Raw genomic sequence first — 19807 nt, forward strand, 5'->3', positions numbered from 1 at the left:
AACTTACCAGAACAGCATCCCGCAGTTTAATCGGTGATAACCGCAATTGCGCGCGCGCGCACGGATATCCCCATTTGTATGCCGCCCTGCGCGCGCCAAGACCGTCGGGCGGTTCGCAGCCAGCAGCCGGCGTAGCTGGGCGGGGCGCCGGGTTGCCTTCCCGCCTCCCTCCGCCGGAGAGACGGGGCGGGGAAGAAGCAGGCTCCGTGGGCGGCCCCTGCCTCTGCCTCCCGTTCCCCGACGGCGTTGGCGGTTCCCGGTCGGCTCCGTCGTTGGGGGAATTGAGCGCCTCTGGCTCGACGTCTCTCTCTCTCTCCGCCCGGCGGCCATGCAGCGTCCGGAGGAGCAGCAGCAGCCCTGGGGCGCCTTCGAGCCGTCGGGGCGTCGGGGAACAGCGGAGCTGGGCGGGCGGAGGCGCCCCTGTCTCTCCGCCGACGGGAGCGTCTCGGCCAGGCGGCCGACGGAGGGCCCTCGCTGCTCTCTCGACGGGGCTCCCGGGGACCTGGCGGAGGAGCTGCGCGAGTTCGACGCCGTGCTGGACGCCTTCTCTCCCGGCGCCCAGGAGCGCCGCTTCCCCGGCGAGGAGCCTCCGGAGTCCCTCTTCCGCCTCGACGCCCAGAGTGAGTCCATGTTCTGCTGCTAACCCCTTTATTTCAGCCCCCTATTCAAGGGATCCTCGACCGGTCGTGGGCTTAAGGATCTCTCGGGGATCCTGGGCTCATCTCCTCCCTGTCCTTTTGCTCGACGGACACGCGTCTGCCCCACAGAAAGCGCTTGCTTTCTCAAGCGCTTCAGGGGGGAGCTGAAGTCGACACGGTCGTGTGCATGAATGATGGGGACTCAATTGCCCAGAGCAGAAATGGTCAGCTGAAGTTCCCGGTTCAAGTCCAGCTCTATGGAGTACACACGGGGCTGCTTCACCTGTCATGGGCATTTGAATGTTAGTGCGCTGAATCTTGCTTGCTTGTTTAAAATGTGCAGATAGATGTGCAGTCCTGTGAAATTGACTGCTGTTCTCCCTGCCTTGGTAAACAGGAGATGCCCACTCTGAATGGTCATCTATGGACTTAATTTTGGGTTGGCACTTAGCCTCCCCCCCACCCATGCATTTGAGAACCTCAGGTGTGCTGCCGCTTAGTGTCAGTGTACTTGTGAAAAAGGTGCTGGCTTGACCTTTATCTTTTGCATCTCTACTCTGATAGGCTCCCAAAATTGTTTCTTATTTACAAAAAAAACACACCTCTTTACGACAGATGCGTTTTCTGACAGTTTGCTCAGTGCCATTCATAGCAGAGCCGGGACTTGACTGCTGCACTTGAGAATTAACTGCTCAAAAACATTTGCTTCCAGCAATTTGCTGCCCAAAGCTGCTTGTTTACCCGGCTTGTTCTTGAGAGAGGAATGCTTCTCAAAGCTATTTTTACCTGTCTTGGGACACAGACACCCCCCACCCAACAGAAACAAAAGCGCAGCTTTGTTTTGTGCCCGTGTTTTTCCTGCTGACGATATTTAATGTGATATATCTTGTGTCATTAAAACTCTGGTGGTTGGGAGATCTAGTCCTATGTCCCTAGAATTCACTGGAGTGGACTTGTATAGAAAAGTGCTAAAAATCTTCATGATTGGCCATGGAAGCAGCTAGGGCTGGGCAGTATCAACTTTCCAACATCACAATGTATCGCCAGCTAAAAAATGTGATCATAGTGATTGTAGAATTTTAGAGTTGCAAGGAACCCTAAGGATCATCCATTCGGGGATCGAACCGGCAACCTTGGCGCTATCAGCACCACGCTCAAACCAACTGAGATCCATTGTGATGTTGAAAAGGAAGGAGCATCATTTGGCCCCGTCCCCACATGGCGCTGATGTGAAACCGCCTCGGCTCCCCCCACTGCCAGCACCCGGCTCAGGGAGGAAGGAGGCAGCTGGAGAAGGAAACTATGGCGCCACAATATACCTCTGGGTGAAGGTGCCATCGTGCTCTAGCCCTCAAACCAGTCCTGGACAATGGGTTGATACATAGTCCAGGCCTAAAAACAGCATCTCCACTGTGTTGCATGTGAGGTGCCTCGCAGTATTGAAGTCCTCTAATCCCGAAAAGATAAGCAGGGTACTCCCACCCGTTCTTCAATGGAACAGTAGAACATCTGGAGGGATCTCTAGAGAACGGGGTTGTTGCAGTTGCTTCAAACCACAGCTGTAAGCTTGTTCCATAAGTCCCAGGTCCCTTCACACACACCCCAGTAAAATATTTGAGGGGGCTGGTCTTGTGGTAGGACCAGGTGACTGACAGATGGTGACCCTAACCCTACCTTTCACAAGGGACTGTGGGCAACCTAATGGTTTGGGGAAATAGCCATCCAGCCCACTGGCTAGAAATCGTTTCCCAAATCTGCAGCGTGGCATAATTTAGCACACACAAAATGAGATTTCAAATATTCTGTTTCTTAAAAAAGAAAACACAATGCAAATGTGCAGCTGCTGTATAAAGATATTTGGAAGCACACAGGCAATATTTGGAAAAAAGGCTTCTGTTGCCCTGCCAGCCAGCCTGTCCTCCTCTCGCAGCTTCCGTTCAGACAACTTTTAACACCATCCTTCTTCTTGCTACGATGTCGTTTGACCACAATCCTATTCCAAAGCAACAGTGAAAATCCAAATTTAATAATGCCTGAAATATTGCCATGGTAAAGCATATGAAATAGGGGCTAAAACACCATGTCCAGTCTGTTGAGTGGGTAGAACGAGGGAGATCACCAAAGATGGTTGTTGGGTTCTCAAGAAGACGATTGGGGAGCTTGTGGTCCTTCAGGCCCAGCCAGGGATCATGGGAATTGTAGTCCACCAACATCTGGAGGGCTACAGGGTCTCCATCGCTGTGTATATCCATCTCCTCAGAGTATTGTGGAAGAAGGACGTCAATCAACATTTGATGATCTCCTTCTTCTGGTCCACAATAGAAAGTGTCCTTTCCTACTGCATCATGGTGTGGTACGCTGGTTTGACATCAACTGATAGGAAGTGCCTACAGAGGGTGGTGAATATAGCACAAGATATTATGGGCTGTCCCGTGAATCCACTGGATGAAATAGCGGAAGAACGTTGCCTCAGGAGAGTGAGGAAAATTCTCAGGGATGATTCACACCCTGGCCGGCACTTTCTTGATCTCCTGCCCTTGGGCAGAAGATAAAGAAGCATGATTAGTCGCACCAACAGGGTAAAGAACAGCTTCTATGCCTGGGCTGTTAGGATGCTGGATGAAAAGATAACAACCGGGCAACTGACTTTCGGGTTTGGCGGGTGTGAGTCAGTAAAGGAGGGGAATTAAGACTAAGAGAGCTGAGTGGGAGGTGCTCATGTAATCTCACTGTGTACCAGTGGCGTAGCGTGGGGGGTGCAGGGGGGGCCAGCCGCACCGGGCGCAACATCTGGGGGTTAGGGTTAGGGGGCGCAAGTCCACGGTTAGGGGGCACAAATCCACAGGTTAGGGGGCGCAAATTACTTGCCTTGCCCCGGGTGCTGACAACCCACGCTACGCCACTGCTTTGTACAAGTTGTGCAAGTGACAATAAAGTATTTCCATTATATAAAAAGACAAGTCAGGGTCTGGGTGTGTTTAAACCCTCGTCGAATTGGGAGGAGGCAGACTTCTAGTTACATGGACATGCCCTGATTTCTTGGTATTCTTGAATGGCAATATAAAGAAACGACAATGACCTTTTGTAAAGAAATCCGAAAGGCGTAGCAGAATTAATAGAGAGGGCCTTTATTCTAGGGAAATGCCCAGATGTCATAACTTGACTGCTTCTGCTCCTTGGCCTTCTATGACACACACTGCTAAATTTACAGCCGCTCACAGTCCAGTACTGTTCAAACATCGACTCCCCCTCTTTGAATACAAGTTTATTTCCCTTTTTGTCTCTGTAGCGAAACTGCGGTGCCAAATTCATTACCCCGCCGTTTCCTTGGTAACACTTATGCGAAATGTCAGTGTGGGAGAAGCCAGGCCACAAGGAGACATGCTCTAAAAACACAAATCTGCAGCAACCGCAGTATTAAAAAAAAGAAGGCGGCTGCTAGGTGGCATTTTGCCTGTAAACAACTTTTATTGGATGGAACAGCAAGCCACCTTACACATACTCTCTCCTCTGGCTTCCTGCAAATTCATATCGGCTTCTTCTGATCTCTGCTAGCTAGTAGCTTAACCACAAGCCAAGAAAAGCATTCAACCAGCTCTTTCTGCAGATCCTCTCTCTCTGTTTTGGGACTAGGGTTATGACTCTACTGTTTCTGTGTAACCATCTGCATTGCGCAGTGGATCGATAACTGAGAGTCTTGATAGCTAACCTCCCCACTTCGCCTTTGACCGGCCCACTCCGTGTGCGATCGTGATGGGTTCTAGAGCAGGAGGTACTAGGTGTAGGTTCTAGGTGTAACTACAGCACCAGTGTGAAGACCTCTGCTACCAGCACTGGAGCTCCTATTGCCTTCTGGCCCTTGGGATCCAACAGTGGTCTCTCCTTACACAGCAACCTTTATTTCTTCAATGTAGAATTTGCAGAAGAGTCGAGTGTAATGACTAGTTATTATAAATGCTCTAGATGGCCATTTCCTTTTGTGACCTTCTTTGGAGCAACGTATAGAAGATGAGTTCGTGCGATTTAAACAGATTTGCCAGCTAAGATTTGTCTAAATCCAATTCTGAACGGACTAAAGACAAAAGCTAAGGCTTGTCATCACTGTTATGTATTCGCCTTGGTTTCAGAACCATTAGCTACGAAAATAATCAGTTAATTTTTACATCAAAACTTATTTATCCAGTCACTACTCTGAGGCAATAATAGAGTTTTCCATTTGTGGGCAAACAGTATTGTCACTGCAACTATCATGTAGAAGGTTAATTCTATATGTTCTGTACTAACTGACTGAGATGTGCAATTTCAGAACAATAGTAGGGAATCTAATATTTTAGACATTAAACTTATAATAATGTTCCAGTACGTATTTCTGTCTCATTTCTATTTCAATATATTCTTTTCTATACAAAGATGAAATGCTTATTGTGCACATTAGTAAGACATTCTTGTGAAATATAAATGGGAGATCTAGGGGTATTTATTAAGTAAGTTAAATTCATACTACATGTTTGTAGTACAGTGGTGCCTCGCAAGACGAAATTAATTCGTTCCATGAGTCTCTTCGCCTAGCGGTTTTTTCGTCTTGCTAACCCGCTAACCCGATTAGCGGATTAGCGCTATTAGCGGTTTAGCGGCTATTAAAGGCTTAAGGGATTAGCGGATTAGCTGCTAAAAGGCTATTAGCGGTTTAGCGGCTTAGAAAAAGGGGGTGGGGAGCGAAAAAAAATCTCAAGACTCTTTCGTCTTGCGAAGCAAGCCCATAGGGAAATTCGTCCTGCGAAGCGCATCGAAAAACGGAAAACCCTTTCGTCTAGCGGGTTTTCCGTCTTGCGAGGCATTCGTCTTGCGGGGTACCACTGTAATTCTTAGCTGCTCATTTCTCTGGCTCTCTTCCTGGATTGGAACCAAGGTGTATTGGCTTGCATCCGAACAAACTTCCCTCACTGCTGGAAGAATAGCTGGGCAGCAGACCTACAGTAGATAAGCAGTACCATCAAAAGAAGGAAGTTGTGCAGCAAATTGGAACTGGCCACCCCAGTGTGGTTCTCCTGAACCAGGGCGCTTAATGCCTAAGAGCTTCTCCATCTGGAAACGCCTAGTTTATGCCAGCAAGGCTGGTGGGTGTCTGAATCTCTGTGTGTAAATCAGTGGCGTAGCGTGGGTTGTCAGCACCCGGGGCAAGGCAAGTAATTTGCGCCCCCTAACCCGTGGAGCCAGGTAAGGGCAGAGAGCTGCGAGTGCGAGTGCGCCCCCCCCCAGATGTTGCGCCCGGTGCGGCTGGCACCCCCTGCACCCCCCACGCTATGCCACTGGTGTAAATATGCCCAAAGCAGCATGTTCACATTGGAGATGGAGGAAAAAGGCGATGTTCCAGTAACACATTAATGAGCCATAGAAAGACTTTCCACTCATGCAGAAAAGTTTATTCCCCTCCCTTCAAACCCCACAGTCCTGGCTATGGACTTTTGTTGGTGGCCACCCCATGCACTCTTCAGGACGCACATGGGGCCTGATACTCTACACCAGGGGTAGTCAACCTTTTTATATCTACCACCCACTAATGCATCTTTCTTGATGGTAAAATTGCTCGATGGACGGAGCATTCAGCTTGTGCCGTAGAACCCCCTACCGCCCACCTAGAATCCTGAAATGCCCACTAGTGGTCAGTAGGGACCAGGTTGACAACCCCTGTTCTACATGGACAGTTAGTTGCAGATGTAAAGAGAGTTTGGGTGGCATCTGGACTTGGCCAGGGGTGGGGAACATCTGGCTAGATTTTGCTGGAACTCCATCTCAGATCAGCCCCAGCCAGCATGGCTGAGGGTTAGGGTGGATTGAAGTTGGAGCCCAACCACTTCTGGAGGGCCACAGGTTTGGCCAGCCCAATAATTACCTATTCATGGCACAGATTTCAGTGGGGCGTTGTCAGAACTGGAGCATAACCTTGTGAAGGCATGGATTTTGTGGCTCGCATCCTCCTGGAGACTTTGATATTGTGCTGGATTGTAAAATGCTCTGGGGATTTAGCTAGTTCTGCTGACTCTTCTGTCTCAGATTTGGATGGCTACCCCTTGATTGAATGTTAGACATAATTTATTCTTGGCTCAACAGCCACGTTTGGTCTCTCCGTGCTTTCATGCTGAATTCAGTCAGTGGAACTCCACCAAAGATGGATTGTGCTTTTGTGGCACAAAGCTATAGGACTAAATCCAACTCAACACGGCTTAGAACTGCATCTGTAGACTTCCATCTCTGAATAATAGAAGGGTAAGTCAACCTTGCCCACCTATTGATGATGACAAGGTCTTGGTATTTTGCTGCAACAAATCTGCAAAGCATGTCTCTGGCAAAAGCACTGGGGTCTTCTATTCCAAGTTAGACCATTTTGAAGGAGTTTTGTTTTTGTTTGCATAGAGAGATGCTGGTTGTGATGCATACAAAAAAACCCCATAGGCGTAGCATGGGGAGTCCCACGGGGGCCGTGGCCCCAATGCACACCTGTTGAGTAGTTTGTTTAAACGTTAGGGTTCATTATTGTTTCACAGGATGTGTACCATTTTAAAAGCCAGGGTGCATATCCTGACCTAGTTTTTACATCTGTGTAGCGGGTGGCGCTGTGGGTTAAACCACAGAGCCTAGGGCTTGCCGATCAGAAGGTCGGCGGTTCGAATCCCCGCGACGGGGTGAGCTCCCATTGCTCTGTCCCAGCTTCTGCCAACCTAGCAGTTCGAAAGCACATCAAAGTGCAAGTAGATAAATAGGTACCACTCCGGCGGGAAGGTAAATGGTGTTTCCGTGCTCTCTGACTTCCATCACAGTGTCCTGTTGCACCAGAAGCGGTTCAGTCATGCTGGCCACATGACCCGGAAAGCTTGTGGACAAACACCAGTTCCGTCGGCCTGAAAGCGAGATGAGTGTCACAACCCCATAGTCGCCTTTAACTGGACTTAACCAGGGGTCCTTTACCTTTTACCTCTCTCCTGGGCATCAAAGGATTTCTGTTTGAATCCAAGACTATGGGAGGAAATAAACCACATATCATTAAGACTCCTCAGTGCCTCATTCCCAAAGGAAATACAATCCCATGGAATCTTGCACTGCTCGGAAGTTGGACGGGCGTGGAAGAATACGTTTAAGTCAAAGATGCAGGGTGACTTTCTGCTATAACACTAAGGATTATGGGTCGTCTTCTAGGACACTGGTTTTCCACCCATTAGTGAGGCATGGTCTGACCTAAAGTGGGTTTCAGCAGCACTGCTATCACTGTGTAGATTATATGGTATAAAGTTAAAAATCGGGTCCCACAGTGCATGTCTGGACTAAAGGTGGGTCCCCAGTCAGAAAAAAATAGTTGAGTACAGCTGTTCCAGAATAAATGTGTTGTTTAAAAATAATTGCATGGTGATTTCTTCCCTTTTTGCTCTAAAAGGAAACTCTGAGTGTTCTTCCACTGCCCTTTCGACTAGCGTAATAACTAACTGTTGCTTAAGAGGCAGGCTGTCCTGCATGTAAGTAGATCTCTTGAGGTTTTGCTGAAGTCTGGAATAGAAATAACTGGAGCTAACCATGAATTATTTTGCCTGCCAAGGTAAGCATCCATCTTTCTGAACTCCAAACCCTTCATTAAGTAAGTTTTGCTTCAGCCAAAGCAGGCTGAATCTGCTTAGGAACTTGAATTCACATTCAAAGAACTGGGCTTGACGATACTTTCCTTAGAATTTTTCATAGTCTGATCCACCAAAGTTAGTGCGGCTGGCATCAGGAGTCAGACGCAGGCGAAGGACATGGTTGGGACACTTGGTGCCCACATTCTATCTGGGGTGATGCTAAATATTAAACGATACATTCCCAGGAATCAAATCCCCATGCTAGGAATCGAATCCCCATGCTAGGATCCAAGAGGGTTGAAGAGAGAGACAGTACAGCCCAAAAGCTTACTGTTTGGTATGACATGGTACTTGGAACATCAGAGGGCTGGTGTGTAGAGCTGTGCTCCCTTCAGCTGATGACAGTTACAACTTCATCTTCAAGGGCAACCCCACATGAAGTGCATTGCAGTAGTCATTTTTTAAAAAAAACATTTCTGCTTTAGGTAGTTGAAAATTTCTAATTAGGAAATAATTTTGTAGCCTCAATCAAAGCATCGCGTAGTGCCAATTTTGCAGTAGTTAGATGTGGGTCCCAATAAGTTAGATGTGGGTCCCAGTAGACACCAGAGATTTCCCTTATGCTCACGGCTCTTTGCCCTTTCCCTGGAGCCTTTGGAAATAGCCATGCATAATGATGGAAATAGAAGGGCTTACAGGAGGGAGGGAAAATAGTATATCCTGAACCTCTATGCAGATGATATGATACACATGACTCAAATGATGCAGGATACCTTAAGAGCATTGTCGAAAAACCTGGCGAATTTGAAAGGGTGGCTTTTTGGATACATCTTAGAGAACGTATTTCAGTATACCCCCAATGATTAAATGCGGCTAAAAGAATGGATAAATATTCCACAATGCCATAAGGATTTCCAATACCTTGGAATCTGGATACCCTGAAACTTGAACAAATTACATGCTTTAATTTGTTCTTTTAGTGAGTTTTTTTTTTTAAAGGGCATGAGTAGATGGAATAAATTACAATTAACAGCTTTAGGAAGAGTTGTGGCGGCACATATTATGATACTTCAGAACTTACCCTTTTTGTTTCAAGTTCTCCCCACCCCTCTCCAAACAGGTAAAGGTAAAGGTAAAGGGACCCCTGACCATTAGGTCTAGTTGCAGACGACTCTAGGGTTGCGGTGCTCACCTCGCTTTATTGGCCGAGGAGCCGGCGTACAGCTTCCGGGTCATGTGGCCAGCATGACTAAGCCGCTTCTGGTGAACCAGAGCAGCGCACGGAAATTCTGTTTACCTTCCTGCCGGAGCGGTACCTATTGATCTACTTGCACTTTGATGTGCTTTTGAACTGCTAGGTTGGCAGGTAGTTTGAAACAATGGCCCAAAATTATACCTGTTTTTGCATTTCAGAAAAAGTAACCTGAATTGGCCAGCGGAAAATCGGAAAGGGGCAGATGGAGATTATGGTGCTTTTCAGCCGAGGCAACTCAGCTTTATTCAGAGAAAGATTGATAAAAAATGAATTATGTTGGAGCATGAGATATTACTACACGTGGATTTAGAGGCGTAACCATTTTGTAAATTGTCATCTACAGCAATACAAAAAAATCCATATACATTAAAAGATCAGGACACGGGGGGGGGGGGGAATGGAGGGTCATTCTCCCCCAATGCGCTTCTTACTGTTTCCGCTGGAATATCATCCTCAGGTTGTAGATTTACCTTGACAGAAAACCATTTTGTATTGGGAAAAGAAAATTATGTTCAGCAGCCTCACATTTCTCCTCAGTTATCCCTACTATATATGCGGACAGAAGCTGTGAAACCAATTGTAATGGGAATTAGAGCTGTTTGTCATCGACATATTGATTTCTGCACATTGGATAGTTTTAAAATGCTTAAAGTTGCCTCTCCAAGGCAGATTCCACTGTTTAGAGTTGTGGGGTATCCTTCAGGTTCTGCTGAAGTTCATTTACTTAATTTTTATTATTATTAAAAAGAAAATGCTACCCTGAGGAGCAGACTTCCAGGTTACAACATGGTCCATCTTGCCACCTTTCAAAATTTTGCCTGCCTGCCTGCCTGCCTGTGTGCGTTTCATTTTTAAAATACCCAGTTTCATCTTTCATTCTCTACTAGCTTTTGTAGTCCAGCGCCCAGATAGCCATAGGAACAAGAAACTTTGAAAAAACCCTCTATATTTTCACCTAATAAATAGCATAATTTCAGGAGTGTTGCTATTATGGGAGCCCAGAATGTGGAAGGGGTGATTAAAAACCGAGTGGAGCTGATAACATGGAATTGGTTAAATATTTGCCAGTTATCTGAACCTTTTGTTTTCACTGCCATGCCATCAGGCCACGAAGATCTTGCTCCCTATTGTGATAGGAATTTTGAGGTCTTAGATAGATGGTAATGTTCATAAGCGTACCAACCAAGCACATACATAGATCAGCACAGGAAGACCGACCTGGAACCATTTTGATTCCTAAACCGAGCAAATGTTTTCTCTGCAAGGTCAAAGTGGGAAACCTCCCCATTGTCTCTTTCCTCACAAATCCTATCTTAAGGGCACATTTAAGATATGAATAGGGTGTGAGCCTGTGACCTGGCCCAAGAACTAAGTATTTATCACTACAAAAGAATGGCCAGGCTCCCCAGGCAATCCAATCAAGTAACCTGCCAGACAGGAGATAAACAACAACAGGAGATAACAAGATTGAAATTTCTGTTTTAGACCGCCTTTTCTGTGATGTAGATATGATGTATCTGAGGGGTGGTCTTAGGTTACACCCCTTCTGTGATGTGTGTATGATGTTTCTGGGGGTGGTCTTGATCTACAGGGTGGCAATTTCAAAAGTCTTTATAAGGCCTTGCGCACCATTTTTCTGGGTTCCTCCTCCTCTCCTGCAGGTGAGGGGAGCACCCTGTTGCAACAGATCAATGAAGATCAAGCTTGCTAGCTGCTTTGCTTCTCAATATTCTCTGGTTGGCCTCTGTTATCTTCTCCTTCCAATAGGGAACCTATGTAAGGACTCTATATGGGTTCTTGGATACCCCATAAGGAAAAAGGGCAATTTTTGTTTACAACACTATCGAATGGCCCGAAGGCAGAAGTTTGTTTTCAGCACATCCAAGCTACATCAGATCTAATCAGCGCATGCTTTCATGTGTCTGGCTAAAAGCACACAAATCCACACGGATCAATTAGATTCCTATTTTAATAGACACTCAGATGGAGGGGAGCTTTTCAGCCCCTTAAAATCCTCAGCCTGTTTCTAGACCTGTACTTCTGTGGGCACGGAGCCCGTAATAGCCATTTACATAGGGGCCTGGAGAGGTTTGGGGGAAAGTCTCAGCCTAGTTAGTGAACAGGGGCTTTATGCCAACCTCTCCAAACTCCGCGAAGGACGAACAGAAGTGTAAATAAACCCACATACTGTAGCGAGTTGTGTTGGGTTCAGTGGGAAGCCTGCTGCATGCAAGAGTACATTAAATATTTTCACCCCCTTGCCCACCTAGCCTATTTCGTTCCGTTAGAAGAAGCAAGCTAGCCGACAGCAGAAGAAAGCTTTTATGAGCTTCTGCGCATGAACCACAGCCAAGGAGGCAGAGAGCCGCTGGTAGAGACAGAAGGAGCATTAAGACTGAAGCACAAAAGTCAAACAGCATTAAATCTTGAGAACGCCTTCGAAGCCACGCTGCCATTGTCAGCTGCGGCCATTGTCCTGAAATGTCTTGTGATTTACCGTGGTTGTTAGTTAGTTCTGGCATTCAGATAAGCCGAAGGAACAATCCCCGTGCTAATTTTGCTTTTTCAAGCCTTCCAAATAGCTGCTCAGGTAGAAATCCCATCTAGCTGCAGATCAGAATCTCTCAGGCGGGGGGGACGGGGACGACACATTGTGGGTGCGTAGAGGAAGCTTATCATCTCACAATAAGTGCTTGGCTTCTCGTCGCTTGAGAATTCAAACATTGTTCCTCCAGGTAATTTCATTGTTGCATTTCATAGAATCAGAGAGCTGCAAGCGAACACCCCCCCCCCCGGACCTTCTAGGTCCAAGATTCTGCAACGCAAGAACCACAGCTAAATACCGTATTTTGCGCCCCATAGGACGCACCGGCCCATAGGACGCACCTAGGTTTTTTTTGGGGGGGGGAAATAAAGAAAAAAAATTATCCCCCCCCCCCCAGGTGCGGGGCTGGAAGAACCAGGTCGGGGAACAGCAGGAAGGCGCGAAGTCCCGCCCGGCAGCGCTGAGCCCGGGACTGCAGGCAGCTCTGCGCAACCCTCGGAGCCGGTCTCCCGAGGGGTGCACACCGACCCCTCTCGCTCTCCAGGCTTCAGCGAAAGCCTGCATTCGCCCCATAGGACGCACACACATTTCCCCTTCATTTTTGGAGGGGAAAATGTGTGTCCTATAGGGCGAAAAATACGGTAATCCCTGACAGATGGACTCTTCTGTTCAAAAACCTCCAGTGAAGAAGCTTGCACAACCTTCCAGCTGCCTCGGGTGACAGTTGCTGTCAGATGAGAAAGGAGAGGAGGATGTGGGGGCAGCCTGAGAGGGTGGGGGCTTCCTTTGCCCCTTTGCCTTTAGACGCAGGCCTACTGGCTCACTCTCCTGCCCCGTCCACAGAGCAGCCATATTTCCTAGCAAGCTGGGAAGGGAGGCTGCTCAGCTGGAGGAGCAATGAGGACCAGAGGAGTTGACCCCCCCCCCTTGTCACCAATAACTTGTCACTGCTTCTGCCATGGGCAACAGGCCCACACCTTCAAACGCACCCGTCTCATAGGGAGTTTTGCGAGTGAACACACCATCTTACCTTTAAGGCCAGGGCCTTTTCAGTGATGGCTCCGACCTGGTGGAATGCTCTGTCCCATGAGATCAGGGCCCTTCAGGATTTAACCTCCTTCCATCGGGCCTGTATTCCCTATTCCAGCTATTCCGCCTGGCCTTTAATTTGAATTCAGCCTGATCTTTTATTTCCCTTCCCTCCCCCTCCCCTTTTATGAAGATTACCTGCACTGAGACCCCACAGCTAATTCTCCCCTGGCCTCCTCGCTGGCCCAAGTAGGACTAATTCAGCCAGCTAGCCCTGGTGATCATCTAATGTTTATTAGATGCATTGATTTTTGAACATTAAATTTTATTGTTATTCATGTTTTTATATTGTATTTTATGCTGCTTTTACAATTAAGTGTTTTAAATTTGTTGTTAGCTGCCCTGAGCCCGGTTTTTGAACCGGAAAGGGCGGGGTATAAATAAAATATTATTATTATTATTATTATTAAAAGCGGGAGGGAGGGATGTACCCATTATTAAGACACCTTTGTGACTTTTATCTGGTCTTGGAACCCTGAGGCCGTTCTTGTCGTCTATAGCTGTGCCTCAGACTATCTCTCTCTGACTTGGTTCATTGCAGGCTGTGAACAAAGATCGCTTCCCGCCCACCCCCCTTTTACACGTAAGAGCCTCTGTTGAAGATTTGGGACAGGAGCCAGGAAAGGCACGCAGAGAGTTAACTGTGAAATCTTTCAGGAATCTGTTGCTTCTTTTTTTCTCATTTATTTGGGGTGGTGGAGAAGGGATTTTAATCAGCTCTCATTGATTAAGTCTACGGGGTAATCGAATTTTGCAGCACTAGCAGAACGGCATGGGTATAGTCATTCGTTCTCTCTCTGGTGGTGGGAGGGGGTTGAGGAAGGGGGCTACTGCTGCTACAGATTTTCCTGCACTAAATGCTTGATATGTTTTTGTTGCAGGCGCAGATTCACTCTGCAGAAATAGTTTCGGTTTCAGTGACGGAAAGCTAAACTCCCCAGCGCTGTCTCCTGCAGCTGTGTCTACTCCAACAATAGCTTCTCGCAAAGGTAATGCAATTCTGAATAGCACAGGTGTGTATGCTGAGCATCCATGTACAGTGGTGCCCCGCAAGACGAATGCCTCGCAAGACAGAAAACCCACTAGACGAAAGGGTTTTCCGTTTTGGAGGTGCTTCGCAGGACGAATTTCTCTATGGGCTTGCTTCGCAAGACGAAAATGTCTTGCGATTCCTGGGGGTTTTTTTCCGCTCCCCAGCCCCTTTTTCTAAGGCACTAAGCTGCTAATAGCCTTTTAGCAGCTAATCCGCTAATCCCTTAAGCCTTTAATAGCCGCTAATAGCCGCTAAACCGCTAATAGCGCTAATCCGCTAATGGGCTTGCTTCACAAGACGAAAAAACCGCTAGACGAAGAGACTCACGGAAGCCTTTCGTCTTGCGAGGCACCACTGTATCTTATTCTGTGTTGTAGAGATAATCCACCATCACCCCCCCCAAACCCCTGGATTGACTTGATTAAGCTCCCACTTTGAGGAGGACGAAAAGATCACCATGAGCTCAGAGACCGGACATCAGAGTGTGCAGGCTAGAGAGGGATTTCTCCTTAGGAACCACCCTCTTTGGCCTCTAAGCTCCCACATGTGGCTCCGGGCCCCTTTTTCCATGGGATGGTGGCCATTGGATGCCTGCTCCTCCCTACAAAGACAGTGTTTGCCTGTGCTTCAGGATCGCATTACGGACCTCATTTCTGCTAGTGCCAGTGTGGTGTAGTGGTTAAGAGCGGTAGTCACGTAATCTGGGTAACCGGGTTCGCGTCTCCGCTCCTCCACATGCAGCTGCTGGGTGACCTTGGGCCAGTCACACTTCTCTGAAGTCTCTCAGCCCCACTCACCTCACAGAGTGTTTGTTGTAGGGGGAGGAAGGGAAAGGAGAATGTTAGCTGCTTTGAGACTCCTTAAGGGGAGTGAAAGGAGGAATATCAAATCCAAACTCTTCTTCTTCTTCTTCTTCTAGTACTCAATTTGTTTCCATGCCAAGGCAGAACCTTTAGCATCTATGAAGTACAGTGGTGCCTCGCAAGACGAAATTAATCCGTTCCGCGAGTCTCTTCGTCTTGCGGTTTTTTCATCTTGCGAAGCACGGCTATTAACGGCTTAGCGGCTATTAACGGCTTAGCGGCTATTAACGGCTTAGCGGCTTTAAGAAAAAGGAAACAAACTCGCAAGAACTCGCAAGACGTTTCGTCTTGCGAAGCAAGCCCATAGGGAAATTCGTCTTGTGGAACAACTCAAAAAACGGAAAACTCTTTCGCCTAGCGAGTTTTTCATCTTGCGAGGCATTCGTCTTGCGGGGCACCACTGTAATGGGAAATAAAACTGTTCCTCAGGAGCGCAGGTGCATTTTCCTTGCCACTAAGGAACTCTACAAGACACTCCTTGCAGCCAATTTTAGGAAGAAGGGCTTCTGGGTCAGAGAGCCATTTTCCTATCATGCAAGAGCCAGACATCTTTTCACAGAAATTGGGAGAAATTTGATTCAGTTAACACTTAAAGGTGGACCTAACATGATTTGCACTTTGCAAAACAGCGCAAGAACTGAAACACAGCCATCCTTTGAAATTGGTGTCTCTCTGAATTCCCAGTGCTGCTCTCTAGCCAAATATTGTGCACAAAGATGCATTGGCTGCAGTAAAGTGTGCATAGAAATGCATATATAGCATTAGTGAAAATAACGTTAAAAAAATTCATTATATTTTGAAAAATTACTTTGCAAAAATGTTGATACTGCATAGACTTGCGCATATTAGGACAAATTAGTGGGTGGGATGTTTTAATGTTATGTTCTTTGCTGGGTTTTGATGGGTGGATGTAGTTGTTTTCTTTTTGTAAGTTACTTTGGGTCGCCTGTGAATAATTTCTCAAGTGGCATTAGAACTCTGGAAAACTCATGGATTTGTGTCTTTAAATGTTCATTATTATTTATTTAGACATGCACCATAAAGCGCCATATCAATCTTGGGCTTGTTTTTCCAGGAAAGCTTGGAGACACGAAAGAATTAGAAGATTTTATCGCTGATCTTGATAGGACCTTGGCAAGTAAGTCAGGCTAATGGGCAACCAGACTCAAATTCATTTATTGCAGATGGCTAGGGAAGGATGGCTGCAGCCTCACCTCTCAGATCCTGGGCACGAATACCAGGGGAAAACTGGAACCTACTTTAGACAGCTGAGGCAAACCACAAAATGGCGTCTGTCTGCCAGGGAAGAAGGGGCGAGCGAAGATCTACATCGCAAACAAGGGGGAAATCCAACCAACCTTACTCAAGAGTTGAAGTGGGAATCAGAGGTCGTTGCAGGAGGAAAGGGGCCTCCTCTGAATCACTCCGGGTGTGCAGAGCCCAGGAGACCCCAGAGGGCAGCCCTTGCCATTACCTTCCTAGGCATGGGAGAAGGCCCCCCAGTACCTGCTATTCATTGAGAGGCCACTATAGAGGCGGCCTTGGGGGGAGGGGGGCTGAGCAGGAGGCAGGTCTGACCAGTGACGCAGCGTGGGTTGTCAGCACCCGGGGCAAGGCAAGTAATTTGCGCCCCCTAACCCGTGGATTTGCGCCCCCTAACCCGTGGATTTGCGCCCCTAACCCTAACCCCCAGATGTTGCGCCCGGTGCGGCCGGCCCCCCCTGCACCCCCCACGCTACGCCACTGGGTCTGACCCCCCCCCCAAAACAAAGTGGCACCACAGCCATTGCTGCCACCATGGCAGCAGCGACGAATGCATCCCACCGGATCTGCTCCTATGGATTGTGCCACCTGAGGCCGATCGCCTCACCTGGTCTCATGGGTGGGCCGGCCCTCGTCCCCATTGCATCCTCAGCTTGGCCATAAGGGTTGGAGTGATTACTCCTTGTTGGTATAACTTGTGAACCTTCCCAGCAGCGGTGTGTGACCTTAGCAAGGTTATCTTGCTGTTGTAGAGGTTTAAGGAAACTGACCCCCCAAAATACAGTTGAGTCCATGACAGCAGGCCATTTTAATACCTGCCCTGCCTTATGTTCTTATAGGTATGTGAAACAACTGTTTTTTGCCTGAAACTGGCCTACAAAAGGATGAGGTTGAGTCTGGGCTGCTCCTGTTCCATACGACAGAGACATAGACAGAGACCCTCATCTCCCAAGCGTGCAACCTGCCATCTGCTCTTCCACTTTTAACCGTGACGACTCTTGTAACTTTCTCTTCCAATAACAAATTTGCTGATGCCATAAGATATAGCTTAACATTAATTTAAAAGTGCTGACAAAAAGATTTGTAATTTTATATAGCTAATGTAAATGCTTTCTTTGGTTAAATATATTTTTGTATGCAAATAAAATACAAACTGGATTTTGTTTGTTTTGAAAAAGGGGGCTGTCTGCTATTTGACCCTTTCATCCCATTCTTTCAGAAGCTTACAGCGGTTAACTTGGGAAGCCACCCTCCTTCTGACACAGATCAGTGTGGTTCTAGTTCACCCTGTGCCCATTGGCTTGCAAGGATTCCAACTTGCATTAGATAGCCGGCTGGCTGGCACAATTCTGCCTCTCTTTCTCAGTGCCCATTTACAGTGACGAGAGGCGTACTCATCTGATATGACAGACATGGATGGGAGCGACAGAGCTGTAGCAACTGAGCTATTGAGCATCAAAACAATGGGGACGCTCGGCTGGCGTACGTACGGTAGTCTGTGAAGCCAGATCTCTTGCATTCGGTCTGGTTTCATAAGGAATATCTCCCCCTCCCGGCATGTTTCCTGACCCCAATTTAATTAATGTAGACATTCATTTCAGTAGAAGCAACATTGCGTGTTGCGCAGTCTTTCAGTATTTGGTTACTCGTGATGAACTTTGAGGGCAAGAATGCTGAGCCTAACTATATTCCTGATGTATTCATTTTTGTTGGGAAGAGGGAAATTCAGGCGTCCTGTTCTGAAGGAGGTTTGTACCACAGGGCTATTTTGAATGTGAAGATTATTTGAAGCTTGCATTGAGGAGACTCGTATCATACTCTCCTCCTGGGTTTGTACTGTTTTAGAAGCCACCTTTAAATAAATCACTCGGACAGCAGTAAAGGTTAGTTGACTCCCCCCCCAAAACCTTTTATCAAATCTTGAGCTGCTTTCCCTGAACTGAATTCCTCCCTCCTCCAAGTGCAAATTTCTTTATGGCTGTAGTACATTAACTTCCAGAGAGGCACTGAAGCATATTTTCAAAAAGAACACTCGTGGGAAATTGTTCACATCGGGGTGAGTTGCATTCTGTTATGAGTAAGAATAGAAAATAAAGACCTACACACTGCGTTCTCTAGATACAAAGAGACCCTTATTTATTCTTTTAAATGTAAGAATGGGGGAAAAGGGTTATTATTGTTCACACGTCTCTGGATGCAGCAGATGGGCTATTTAAAGAAACATTTGCTTGCTTGCCAATGTGGCTGAGCTGGGAAGAGATCCGAAAACTGACTGACATTGTGAGTGTAAAGTCTAGAAAACAAGGAATGAGTCCAAATGCCAAATTATGAAGAATCTTAAAAAATAAGAGTGCTTTGTACAGCCCTTCAGGGTCTTAGGGCACAGAAGTAGAAATGCTAGCATTGTCCTTAAGAAATCAACCTTCCCCTCAGGTTTTTTATTTGTCATTGAGTTGCACATAGGAAAAGGTTGTAAGAAATTTGTAGGAAGTATAGTTTGCATTTTACTTCCAATTCTTGAAAAGCCTGGTTCACACACTGCTTTGTTGTTTCTTCAGCTCATACTCTTGTGTATCACAACACATACAGTCTCACATGGGGGTGTGTGACCGTTTCAGCAAACAACCACCTTGCATTGTTATTTCCCCGGGAAAGAATGTTAATTAATGTTTGAAATTTTAAAACATTTTCTAGCTGAAGATATTCTGCTAACCCGCTTCGTTTTCTGACCTGCCTTGCCTCTCTCTCTTAATCCAGAATTTTGAATTGAGGCGTTTACGTTTTGAAATACATTGTGAACCCCCTTGAGGATTTGTTGGGGAGGAATGAAATCCACAATCTCTTCCCCCTGGTTTGAATTTAGCAGATTTAACAAACTGATAGTAACATGTGGTCCAGAGCCAAGTGACACGTGAATTGTGAGGCATCTTAATACATAACCATTATTCACTCTTGCAACTTACTAAACTAAAATGGAATTTCAGAGCTTGCCATACGTGGATGGTGGCGCTTTCACGCCAGTCTGCTTACGAATGCAATAAAATATTACCGTTTGTGTCTCTTGATTCCTCGCATTGCCCCTAAGCTGGTTTCTTTTAAAAAAAGCTTCACATTTAAAGGAAGCTCATGGCCTTTACCAGTTTTGTGCTATTATCTGTTGCCCTTCCATCATCAGGATCATTGTCATGCCCATGTAAGCAACATCTCACTGCCTTGGACGATGGAAAAGGAATTTGCTCTAAGGAGTTTGCTCTAATATTGTACTGCTCTGGCTTTCAGAACGACTCCACATTTTTCTGGCTCATTCAGTGGACAGGGAATGGCTCTCAAGTGCCACTTCACTATGGATGGCAGAGCTCTCTCTCTCTCTCTTGAGACTTTTTGCCGTCTCTTCATAATTGGACAGTCAGCATCGTGCTATGCAGTGTTTTCCTCCCAACGAGACAAACAGCAGCTTCAAGAGAAACATTTAGATTGGGAAAATCTGATTTGGTTCTTAGCATGGTCAAATATT

General features: G+C 46.8%; 1 protein-coding gene and 2 long non-coding RNA genes across 3 annotated transcripts; 2 read left to right on the forward strand and 1 right to left on the reverse strand.

Moving 5' to 3' along the window:
- Positions 1 to 167: 167 nt before the first annotated feature.
- On the forward strand, positions 168 to 19358 carry RGCC (regulator of cell cycle). Its single transcript, XM_083448852.1, has 4 exons — positions 168 to 620; positions 14016 to 14123; positions 16106 to 16168; positions 17133 to 19358. Exons 1-4 carry the CDS (start codon positions 329 to 331, stop codon positions 17138 to 17140), a joined length of 471 nt encoding a protein of 156 aa, XP_083304978.1. The 5' UTR covers positions 168 to 328; the 3' UTR covers positions 17141 to 19358.
- Positions 8233 to 12336, forward strand: LOC310681267. Its single transcript, XR_014513187.1, has 3 exons — positions 8233 to 8802; positions 9083 to 9365; positions 9612 to 12336. It is a non-coding gene; the product is annotated as an uncharacterized lncRNA (long non-coding RNA).
- LOC310681260 lies at positions 15132 to 15443 on the reverse strand. The gene is made up of 2 exons (XR_014513177.1): positions 15260 to 15443; positions 15132 to 15225 (listed from the first exon to the last, which is right to left on the reverse strand). It is a non-coding gene; the product is annotated as an uncharacterized lncRNA (long non-coding RNA).
- Positions 19359 to 19807: the final 449 nt, after the last annotated feature.

Source organism: Podarcis tiliguerta, assembly GCF_965153285.1.
Source record: "Podarcis tiliguerta genome assembly, chromosome: 7".
Classification (NCBI taxonomy): Eukaryota; Metazoa; Chordata; class Lepidosauria; order Squamata; family Lacertidae; genus Podarcis; species Podarcis tiliguerta.